The sequence below is a fragment of the Entelurus aequoreus genome, linkage group LG03 (genome assembly GCF_033978785.1).
Source record: "Entelurus aequoreus isolate RoL-2023_Sb linkage group LG03, RoL_Eaeq_v1.1, whole genome shotgun sequence".
In the NCBI taxonomy this organism is placed as follows: domain Eukaryota; kingdom Metazoa; phylum Chordata; class Actinopteri; order Syngnathiformes; family Syngnathidae; genus Entelurus; species Entelurus aequoreus.
This window is the reverse complement of record NC_084733.1, coordinates 87,588,859-87,601,621: the sequence shown is the minus strand read 5'-3', so window position 1 is coordinate 87,601,621 and position 12,763 is coordinate 87,588,859. Positions and strand designations below refer to the sequence as shown.

Sequence of the window (12,763 nt, the reverse complement as noted above, 5' to 3'; positions counted from 1 at the left end):
ACAATTCCCACATTTTTTATCCGATTCAAACCGTTCCAACTTCAAAATAATTTGCTCTCCTTCAATAATTATAAAAAATTCCTGGATTTCCTGGAATTCCCAGTTTTTAGGGACATTTTCCCCATTCCAAATTAATTATCAATTTTTCAAACTTCCACTATTCCCACTTGTTTCAACCGATTCAAACCATTCCACCTTCAATTCATCCTGAACATTCAAACTATCATTTTCAATTTCCAGGAATTCCTGTTTTTTTTCTAACCCTATTTCCAACCTTTTTCGTTTGACTACTCCTTTTACATTTTTCATCCCATTTCAACCGTTCCACTGTCAAAACATTTGTTTTAGTTAGGAGAAAAAAAACCAAGTTGGTCTAGGAACTAGAAACATTCCCGGTTTTCCAGAAATTCCAGGAATTCCATACTACAATTTCTTATTTTAAAAACTGTTACTACTTCAACATTCCTTGACCGATTTAAACAATTCCAGCACCAACCAATTCAGCTCATTCAGGACATTCAAGCTATTAATCCTTTTGTTAAAAATCCCGCATTTCCCAAAATTCCCAACTTTCCAGGAAGTTCCCATTGAAATGAATGGGACATTTTTCCCAAGTTGCACAATTCCCACATTTTTTATCCGATTCAAACCGTTCCAACTTCAAAATAATTTACTCTCCTTCAATAATTATAAAAAATTCCCGGATTTCCTGGAATTCCCAGTTTTTAGGGACAGTTTCCCCATTCAAAATTAATGATCAATTTTTCAAACTTCCAAAATTCCCACTTGTTTCAACCGATTCAAACCATTCCACCTTCAATTCATCCTGAACATTCAAACTACCATTTTCAATTTCCAGGAATTCCTGTTTTTTTCCTAACCCTATTTCCAACCTTTTTCGTTTGACTACACCTTTTACATTTTTTATCCCATGTCAACCGTTCCGCTGTCAAAACATTTGTTTTAGTTAGGACAAACAAACAAGTTGGTTTAGGAACTAGAAACATTCCCGGTTTTCCAGAAATTCCAGGAATTCCATATTACAATTTCTAATTTAAGAAACTGTTACTACTTCAAAATTTCTTGACCGATTTAAACAATTCCAGCACCAACCAATTCAGCTCATTCAGGACATTCATGCTATTAATCCTATTGTTGATTTCCCAAAATTCCCAAATTTCCAGGACGTTCCCATTGAAATGAATGGGACATTTTTCCAAGTTGCACAATTCCCACATTTTTCAACCGATTCAAACCATTCCAACATTGACACATTCCACTCATCCTGAACATTCAAACTACCATTTTTACACGTTCAACAAATTTCCAGGAATTCCTGTTTTTTTTCTAACCCTATCTCCAACCTTTTTCGTTTGACTACTTCTTTTAAAATTTTCCTCCCATTTCAACCGTTCCACTGTCAAAACATTTGTTTTAGTTAGGACAAAAAAACAAGTTGGTTTAGGAACTACAAACAGTCCCGGTTTTCCCGAAATTCCAGGAATTCCATATTACAATTTCTTATTTAAAAAACTGTTACTACTTCAACATTTCTTGACTGATTTAAACAATTCCAACGCCAGTTCAGCTCCTTCAGGACATTCATTTTGTTAAAAATCCCGCATTTCCCAAATTTCCAGGAAGTTCCCATTGAAATTAATGGGACATTTTTCCAAGTTGCACAATTCCCACATTTTTCAACCGATTCAAACCATTCCAACATTGACACATCCCACTCATCCTGAACATTCAAAATACCATTTTTACACGTTCAACAAATTTCCAGGAATTCCTGTTTTTTTTCTAACCCTATTTCCAACCTTTTTCGTTTTGTTTCATCCCATTTCAACCGTTCCACTGTCAAAACATTTGTTTTAGTTAGGAGAAAAAAACAAGTTGGTTTAGGAACTAGAAACATTCCCGGTTTTCCAGAAATTCCAGGAAATCCATATTACAATTTCTTATTTAAAAAACTGTTACTACTTCAACATTTCTTGACCGATTTAAACAATTCCAGCACCAACCAATTCAGCTCATTCAGGACATTCATGCTATTAGTCATTTTGTTAAAAAATCCCGCTTTTCCCAAAATTCCCAAATTTCCAGGACGTTCCCATTGAAATGAATGGGACATTTTTCCCAAGTTGCACAATTCCCACATTTTTTAACCGATTCAAACCGTTCCAACTTCAAAATAATTTACTCTCCTTCAATAATTATAAAAAATTCCCGGTTTTCCCGAAATTCCGTATTACCATTTCTCAATTAAAAACTGTTACTACTTCAACAGTTCTTGACCGATTTAAACAATTCCAGCACATACCAATTCAGCTCATTCAGGACATTCATTTTGTTAAAAATCCCGCTTTTCTTAAAATTCCAGGAAGTTCCCATTGAAATGAATGGGACATTTTTCCCAAGTTGCACAATTCCCAAATTTTTCAACCGATTCAAACCATTCCAACATTGACACATTCCACTCATCCTGGACATTCAAACTACCATTTTTACACGTTCAACAAATTTCCACTGTCAAAACATTTGTTTTAGTTAGGACAAAAAACCAAGTTGGTTTAGGAACTAGAAACATTCCCGGTTTTCCCGAAATTCCAGGAATTCCATATTACAATTTCTTATTTAAAAAACTGTTACTACTTCAACATTTCTTGACCGATTTAAACAATTCCAACGCCAACCAATTCAGCTCATTCAGGACATTCATTTTGTTAAAAATCCCGCATTTCCCAAAATTCCAGGAAGTTCCCATTGAAATGAATGGGACATTTTTCCAAGTTGCACAATTCCCACATTTTTTAACCGATTCAAACCGTTCCAACTTCAAAATAATTTACTCTCCTTCAATAATTATAAAAAATTCCCGGTTTTCCCGAAATTCCGTATTACCATTTCTCAATTAAAAACTGTTACTACTTCAACAGTTCTTGACCGATTTAAACAATTCCAGCACATACCAATTCAGCTCATTCAGGACATTCATTTTGTTAAAAATCCCGCTTTTCTTAAAATTCCAGGAAGTTCCCATTGAAATGAATGGGACATTTTTCCAAGTTGCACAATTCCCACATTTTTTAACCCATTCCAACATTTACATATCCCACTCATCCTGAACATTCAAACTACAATTTTTCCACGTTCAACACATTTCCAGGAATTCCTGTTTTTTTTCTAACCCTATTTCCAACCTTTCTCGTTCATCCCATTTCAACCGTTCCACTGTCAAAACATTTGTTTTAGTTAGGAGAAAAAACCAAGGTTTAGGAACTAGGAACATTCCTGGTTTTCCCGAAATTCCAGGAATTTTACAAAAAATACATATTACAATTTCTTATTTAAAAAACTATTATACTTCAACATTTCTTGACCGATTTAAACAATTCCAACACCAACCAAATCAGCTCATTCAGGACATTCATGCTATTAATCCTATTGTTGAAAATCCCGCATTTCCCAAAATTCCAGGAAGTTCCCATTGAAATGAATGGGACATTTTTCCCAAGTTGCACAATTCCCACATTTTTCAACCGATTCAAACCATTCCAACATTGACACATTCCACTCATCCTGAACATTCAAACTACCATTTTTCCACGTTCAACAAATTTCCAGGAATTCCTGTTTTTTTTCTAACCCTATTTCCAAACTTTTTCGTTTAGTTTCCTCCCATTTCAACCGTTCCACTGTCAAAACATTTGTTTTAGTTAGGACAAAAAACCAAGTTGGTTTAGGAACTAGAAACATTCCCGGTTTTCCCGAAATTCCAGGAATTCCATATTACAATTTCTTATTTAAAAAACTGTTACTACTTCAACAGTTCTTGACCGATTTAAACAATTCCAGCACCAACCAATTCAGCTCATTCAGGACATTCATGCTATTAGTCATTTTGTTAAAAATCCTGCTTTTCCCAAAATTCTCAAATTTCCAGGAAGTTCCCATTGAAATGAATGGGACATTTTCCCCAAGTTGCACAATTCCCACATTTTTCAACCGATTCAAACCGTTCCAACTTCAAAATAATTTACTCTCCTTCAATAATTATAAAAAAATTCCCGGTTTTCCCGAAATTCCGTAATACCATTTCTCAATTAAAAACTGTTACTACTTTAACAGTTCTTGACCGATTTAAACAATTCCAGCACCAACCAATTCAGCTCATTCAGGACATTCATGCTATTAGTCATTTTGTTAAAAAATCCCGCTTTTCCCAAAATTCCCAAATTTCCAGGAAGTTCCCATTGAAATGAATGGGACATTTTTCCAAGTTGCACAATTCCCACAATTTTCAACCCATTCAAACCATTGCAACATTGGCATATCCCACTCATCCTGAACATTCAAACTACAATTTTTCCACATTCAACACATTTCCAGGAATTCCTGTTTTTTTTCTAACCCTATTTCCAACCTTTTTCGTTTCGTTTCATCCCATTTCAACCGTTCCACTGTCAAAATATTTGTTTTAGTTAGGAGAAAAAAACAAGTTGGTTTAGGAACTAGAAACATTCCCGGTTTTCCAGAAATTCCAGGAAATCCATATTACAATTTCTTATTTAAAAAACTGTTACTACTTCAACATTTCTTGACCGATTTAAACAATTCCAACGCCAACCAATTCAGCTCATTCAGGACATTCATGCTATTAATCCTTTTGTTAAAAATCTCGCATTTCCCAAAATTCCCAGGAAGTTCCCATTCATTTCATTCATTTTTCCAAGTTCCACAATTCCGACATTTTTTATCCGATTCAAACCGTTCCAACTTCAAAATAATTTACTCTCCTTCAATAACTATAAAACATTCCCGGTTTTCCCGAAATTCCGTAATACCATTTCTCAATTAAAAACTGTTATTACTTCAACAGTTTTTGACCGATTTAAACAATTCCAGCACCAAATAATTCAGCTCATTCAGGACATTAATTTTGTTAAAAATCCCGCTTTTCCCAAATTTCCAGGAAGTTCCCATTGAAATGAATGGGACATTTTCCCAAGTTGCACAATTTCCACATTTTTCAACCGATTCAAACCGCTCCAACATTGACACATTCCACTCATCCTGGACATTCAAACTACCATTTTTCCACGTTCAACAAATTTCCAGGAATTCCTGTTTTTTTTCTAACCCTATCTCCAACCTTTTTTGTTTGACTACCCCTTTTACATTTTTCCTCCCATTTCAACCGTTCCACTGTCAAAACATTTGTTTTAGTTAGGACAAAAAACCAAGTTGGTTTAGGAACTAGAAACATTCCCGGTTTTCCCGAAATTCCAGGAATTCCATATTACAATTTCTTATTTAAAAAACTGTTACTACTTCAACATTTCTTGACCGATTTAAACAATTCCAGCACCAACCAATTCAGCTCCTTCAGGACATTCATTTTGTTAAAAATCCCGCATTTCCCAAAATTCCAGGAAGTTCCCATTGAAATGAATGGGACATTTTTCCAAGTTGCACAATTCCCACATTTTTCAACCGATTCAAACCATTTCAACATTGACACATCCCACTCATCCTGAACATTCAAAATACCATTTTTACACGTTCAACAAATTTCCAGGAATTCCTGTTTTTTTTCTAACTCTATTTCCAACCTTTTTCGTTTAGTTTCATCCCATTTCAACCGTTCCACTGTCAAAACATTTGTTTTAGTTAGGAGAAAAAAAACAAGTTGGTTTAGGAACTAGAAACATTCCCGGTTTTCCCGAAATTCCAGGAATTCCATATTACAATTTCTTATTTAAAAAACTGTTACTACTTCAACATTTCTTGACCGATTTAAACAATTCCAGCACCAACCAATTCAGCTCATTCAGGACATTCATGCTATTAATCATTTTGTTAAAAATCCCGCTTTTCCCAAAATTCCCAAATTTCCAGGACGTTCCCATTGAAATGAATGGGACATTTTTCCCAAGTTGCACAATTCCCACATTTTTTTATCCGATTCAAACCTTTTTAACTTCAAAATAATTTACTCTCCTTCAATAATTATAAAAAATTCCCGGTTTTCCCGAAATTCCACAATACAATTTCTCAATTAAAAACTGTTACTACTTCAACAGTTCTTGACCGATTTAAACAATTCCAGCACCAACCAATTCAGCTCATTCAGGACATTCATGCTATTAATCCTATTGTTGAAAATGCAGCATTTCCCAAAGTTCCCAAATTTCCAGGAAGTTCCCATTGAAATGAATGGGACATTTTTCCAAGTTGCACAATTCCCACATTTTTCAACCGATTCAAACCATTCCAACATTGACACATTCCACTCATCCTGGACATTCAAACTAACACTTTCCCAAGTTCCAAACCAAATTCCGGTTTTCCTGGAAATTCAAACTCTTCAACATTCAAACTCTTCTTACATTCATACTACATTCTGTCAGCATTCCACTTCAACCCCGACTTAAACAAGTTGAAAAACTTATTCGGGTGTTACCATTTAGTGGTCAATTGTACGGAATATGTACTGTACTGTGCAATCTACTAATAAAAGTCTCAATCAATCAATCAAAAACTCCAGCATTGGAGCATTCATACGCAATTCCTCCAGGAATTGCCTCTTCTAGTAACAACTACTGTTTATAGTTCCGTGTATGTTTTTCAATGATTATTCTATGTCATGTTTTGAGGTGCAACTCACTTAGACTGGCCTCTAGTTCCAAGTCGTCTGGTGGTTAGTGCAGGAAACTGCTGCCTTATAATCTGTGAAGTGACAACAAAAAAGAAAGCAAACCTTAAAAAACAAAACAAAAAGTGCACTTTCTTGTTGAGTCATACATTTCTTAGTTGTATTTCTGCCCCACTTCTTTTTTTTTTTGTCTACCGGGTCGGGCTCCCGGTGCAGGAACTTTAGCAAACAGTGTCGCTGGCTATTGTGTGCCATGAAAATAGAGGGCAAGCTGTGAAGTTTGTGTCAGGCCCCTGCTTGATAAATGAGCAGACGGGGCCCCCCTCCCCATTTTTTTTTTTTTTTGTCCTGAATCAATGAAGCCTTCCTAAAGGACACCCCACACCGCTCCAGCCACTGATCTAACATTCCGCAACATCTCACCCTTCCAAATGTCCTTTAATTACACATTAATCCCGGCCCCTTCTCTTTTTCAATATCTTCCGACAGGATCCTCAGAAGAGAGGGGTGGGGTGCGGTTTTTTTTTTGGGAGGGGGCTGGAGGGGGTCGTAGGCAGGCTGAGGAGCTTTCTCAGGGTTGTGGGAACTCAGCAAAGTCCATCTCTCGGCTTCACGCTGAGGGGCCAGCTCGAGCTGCAGCGGGGGAATCGTCGACTGTCGCCATTTAACGCAAAAAAAAAAACCCCCCCGCCCCAAAAACGAATAAAGCTTCACGCCTTGTTGGGCATGAGGCCAAACCAAAAACACATTTCGGTTTAGTGCAGAGCGTCCAAACTAATAACAAACCAGAAGTTTTTTGTGTGTTCTGCGTCCTGAAGGGACTGTGGACCATTATCAATCAATCGTCTTCATGCCGTGTGTCCTGTACAGTGCAGAATGTATACTGTGGTGGGGGATGTAATCCTGAACAAGATTTTAATGTGGATGAGAGAGACTTATTTTGGAAACGAATGCCCTCTCGCACCTTTAAAGGCCTACTGAAAGCCACTACTACCGACCACGCAGTCTGATAGTTTATATATCAATGATGAAATCTTAACATTGCAACACATGCCAATACGGCCGGGTTAACTTATAAAGTGCAATTTTAAATTTCCAGCCACACTTCCGGTTGAAAACGTCTAGATATGATGACATATGCGCGTTACATAAACGGTTGATACGGAAGTATTGGTACCCCATTGAATACAATACAAAAAAGCTCTGTTTTCCTTTCAAAATTCCACAGTATTCTGGACATCTGTGTTGGTGAATCTTTCGCAATTTGTTTAATGAACAATGGAGACTGCAAAGAAGAACGTTGTAGGTGGGATCGGTGTATTAGCGGCGGACTACAGCAACACAGCCAGGAGGACAGAGATGGATAGCAGACGCGCTAGCCGCCGAACTCACCTTAACTTCCTTCGTCTCGCCGACCGCATCTGTGATCGGGTGAAGTCCTTCGTCGCACGGTCGATCGCTGGAACGCAGGTGAGCACGGGTGTTGATGAGCAGATGAGGGCTGGCTGGCGTAGGTGGATAGCTAATGTTTTTAGCATAGCTCTGTGAGGTCCGGTTGCTAAGTTAGCTTCAATGGCGTCGTTAGCAACAGCATTGTTAAGCTTCGCCAGGCTGGAAAGCATTAACCGTGTAGTTACATGTCCATGGTTTAATAGTATTGTTGATCTTCTGTCTATCCTTCCAGTCAGGGATTTATTTATTTTGTTTCTATATGCAGTTAAGTCCGATGCTATCACGTTAGCTCCGTAGCTAAAGTGTTTCGTCGATGTATTGTAGTGGAGATAAAAGTCACTGTGAATGTCCATTTCGTGTTCTCGATTCTCATTTTCAAGAGGATATAGTATCCGAGGTGGTTTAAAATACAAATCCGTGATCCACAATAGAAAAAGGAGAGAGTGTGGAATCCAATGAGCCAGCTTGTACCTAAGTTACGGTCAGAGCGAAAAAAGATAGGTCTTGCACTGCATTCTAGTCCTTCACTCTAACGTTCCTCATCCACAAATCTTTCATCCTCGCTCAAATTAATGGGGTAATCGTCGCTTTCTCGGTCCGAATCGTTCTAGCTGCATTGAAAACAATAGGAAAATGTGAGGAGGTGAACAACTGACTACGTCACGCTACTTCCGGTAGGGGCAAGGCTTTTTTTTTTATCAGATACCAAAAGTTGCGATCTTTATCGTCGTTGTTCTCTACTAAATCCTTTCAGCAAAAGTATGGCAATATCGCGAAATGATCAAGTATGACACATAGAATGGATCTGCTATCCCCGTTTAAATAAAAAAATGTCATTTCAGTAGGCCTTTAAAATGCAGGACGAATCCAAAAGCGCAGGATTTAAGGCAACAAAAAGATGGTGTGGGAACTCAGCAAAGTCCATCTCTCGGCTTCACGCTGAGGGGCCAGCTCAAGCTGCAGCGGGGGAATCGTCGACTGTCGCCATTTAACGCAAAACCCCCCCACACCCCAAAAACGGATAAAGCTTCACGCCTTGTTGGGCACGTCCAAACTAATAACAAACAAGAAGTTTTTTGTGTGTTCTGCGTCCTGAAGGGACTGTGGACCATTATCAATCAATCGTCTTCATGCCATGTGTCCTGTACAGTGCAGAATGTATACTGTGGTGGGGGATGTAATCCTGAACAAGATTTTAATGTGGATGAGACAGACTTATTTTGGAAACGAATGCCCTCTCGGACCTTTAAAATGCAGGACCAATCCAAAAGCGCAGGATTTAAGGCACCAAAAAGATGGTGTGGGAACTCAGCAAAGTCCATCTCTCGGCTTCACGCTGAGGGGCCAGCTCAAGCTGCAGCGGGGGAATCGTCGACTGTCACCATTTAACGCAAAAAAACCCCCCAAAAACAAATAAAGCTTCACGCCTCGTTAGGCAAAAACACATTTCGGTTTAGTGCGGAGCGTCCAAACTGTGCGATGTTCTCGTTTAAAAACATTTGTATGCACGGACAACACTTAAAACTAGAGATGTCCGATAATATCGGCAGACCGATATTATCGGCCGATAAATGCGTTAAAATGTAATATTGGAAATGATCGGTATCGTTTTTTTTTATTATCAGTATCGTTTTTTATTTTATTTTATTTTTTATTTTATTTTTTTATTTATTAAATCCACATAAAAAACACAAGATATACTTACAATTAGTGCACCAACCCAAAAAACCTATTCCCCCATTTACACTCATTCACACAAAAGGGTTGTTTCTTTCTGTCATTAATATTCTGCTTCCTACATTATATATCAATATATATCAATACAGTCTGCAAGGGATACAGTCCGTAAGCACACATGATTGTGCGTGCTGCCGCTCCACTAATAATACTAGCCTTTAACAGTTAATTTGACAAATTTTCATTAATTACTAGTTTCTATGTAACTGTTTTTATATTGTTTTACTTTCTTTTTTATTCAAGAAAATGTTTTTAATTTATTTATCTTATTTTATTTGATTCATTTTTTTAAAAAGTACCTTATCTTCACCATACCTGGTTGTCCAAATTAGGCATAATAATGTGTTGATTCCACGACTGCATATATCGGATGATATCGGTATCGGTAATTAAAGAGTTGGACAATATCGGCATATCGGATATCGGCAAAAAGCCATTATCGGACATCCCTACTTAAAACCTTTAGTATGTGGAGTTTAATGAAGTAAAGAACTCTAAAATAGTGTGCTAACATGATCCATTTGAAGAAACTGTTGTTTACAAAGTACAAAGAAGATGATAAACAACTTATTGACCATCTTATTAACTCACCATGTGAAATACAACCTACTTCACTAATTCATATTTGCTTTTTATGTTATTATTATTCATGGAGTGTATTGTGAATACATGACATAGTCACTGCTATGTAATGGAAAAAGGGGTCGGATTAAATACTGTATTTTCCGGACTATAAGGCGCACTTAAAATCCTGGTTTTCCCCCTCAAAACTCGAAAATGTGCCTTATAACCGGTGCGCCTAATGTAAGGAATAAGTTTGGTTGAGCTTACTGGCCTCAAAGCTATTTTTTTTGGTACATGGTTGTAGGGGTGGGGGCGTGGCCTGTGGACCTGCAGCGAAGCGGGGTGTGCCAGGACCGGCTTCGAGATCAGCGACAGGTTGCGTAGATGGCCCGCCTGGGCCTGCTTATCTAATCACCTGTCGCTCTGTTCAAAGGCAGCAGCCGGGGAGGAGAGGAGAGGGGAGTTGGAGGTGGAGGTGGAGCACGAGCGAGAGGCGAGACAGACGAACCAAAAAGACATTTGCTGAAAAGCACCAGAAAAACTAAAAAGAAAACAGTGTTCAATTCTTAAAAGGAGCTGTCATGTCAGTACTTGGTGGTCCGAGGAACCCGGAGGGGAGATACACTACCGTTCAAAAGTTTGGGGTCACATTGAAATGTCCTTATTTTTGAAGGAAAAGCACTGTACTTTTCAATTAAGATAACTTTAAACTAGTCTTAACTTTAAAGAAATACACTCTATACATTGCTAATGTGGTAAATGACTATTCTAGCTGCAAATGTCTGGTTTTTGGTGCAATATCTACATAGGTGTATAGAGGCCCATTTCCAGCAACTATCACTCCAGTGTTCTAATGGTACAATGTGTTTGCTCATTGGCTCAGAAGGCTAATTGATGATTAGAAAACCCTTGTGCAATCATGTTCACACATCTGAAAACAGTTTAGCTCGTTACAGAAGCTACAAAACTGACCTTCCTTTGAGCAGATTGAGTTTCTGGAGCATCACAGTTGTGGGGTCAATTAAACGCTGAAAATGGCCAGAATAAGAGAACTTTCATCTGAAACTCAACAGTCTATTCTTGTTCTTAGAAATGAAGGCTATTCCACAAAATTGTTTGGGTGACCCCAAACTTTTGAACGGTAGTGTGCCTCAACAATTTGGCGCCCCAACATGGCCGGACCACCAAGTACTGACACGACAGCTCCTAGAGCGAAATGCTGCGGGCTTATTTATAGGTCAAAAAATCCTAGAACCCTAAAAAATGAAACCAAAAAACATGGCAAAAAGAGACGAAATTTAAGTTCAAACTAATAAAGCAGAAGTTGTTTTTTTTGTCGCATGCTTTTTTTTTTTTTTACAGCGTATGAATGCACATTGTGTTCTGCGTCCTGATTGGCTAAGGGACACTAGACCATTGTCAATCAATCTTCTTCATGCCATGTGTCCTGTATACCAGTAGTCCCCAACCACCGGTCCGTGGTTGGGGACTTGGGGCCGCACAAGAAATTAAAAAAAAAAAAAAAGGTAATTAAATCAACATAAAAAACACAATATATACATTATATATCAATATAAATCAATACAGTCTGCAGGGATACAGTCCGTAAGCACACATGATTGTATTTCTTTATGACAAAAAAAAAAAATTAAAAAAAAAAAAAAATTTTTTTTTTACTACCCCTCCCCCCCCGGTCCGTGGGACAAATTTTCAAGCATTGACCGGTCCGCAAGTACAAAAAGGTTGGGGACCACTGCTGTATACTACAGAATGTATACTGTGGTGGGGGAAATAATCCTGAACAAGTTTTAATATGGATGAGACAGACTTATTTTGGAAACAAATGCCCTCTCGCAACCTTTAAAATGCAGGACCAAGCCAAGAGCACAGGAATTAAGGCCCAAAAAGATGGTGTGACTCTGGTTATGTGTGGAAATGCTGCGGGCTTATTTATAGGTCAAAAAAATCCTAGTGCCCTAAAAAACAGGTTTTGATCTTTGGTTTCATTCTTTAATACAGTAGTGTACTGTACTTTTTTTTTTTTTATCCACCCAGGTTTGAACTTTGAGAGAATTTCAACGAGAGAAATGCGAGAAAATGTTAATGACTGTCTGAGAAAAGTTGATAAAGTGTGAGGTTAGGGGTTTTACAGACTTAAAACATATATAAGAAAGGAAAAAACATGTACTGTACAGTACTGTAAATGAAAAAAAAACATTATAAATGAAAAAAAGAACCTGTAAACAAAAAAACATGCACAGTAAATGAAAAAAAAAAAACATCCTGTAAATCAGTGGTCCCCAACCTTTTTGTAGCTGCGGACCGGTCAACGCTTGAAAATTGGTCCCATGG

At 37.7% G+C, this 12,763-nt stretch overlaps 1 protein-coding gene across 1 annotated transcript in view; it reads right to left on the bottom strand.

Moving 5' to 3' along the window:
• rfx4 (regulatory factor X, 4) overlaps positions 1-12,763 on the bottom strand; it is a 110,592-nt gene that overhangs the window by 64,301 nt on the left and 33,528 nt on the right. The window contains exon 6 of the mRNA XM_062040744.1: positions 6,671-6,732. Coding sequence (XP_061896728.1) covers positions 6,671-6,732 — 62 coding nt within the window. The remainder of the gene's footprint in view (positions 1-6,670; positions 6,733-12,763) is intronic.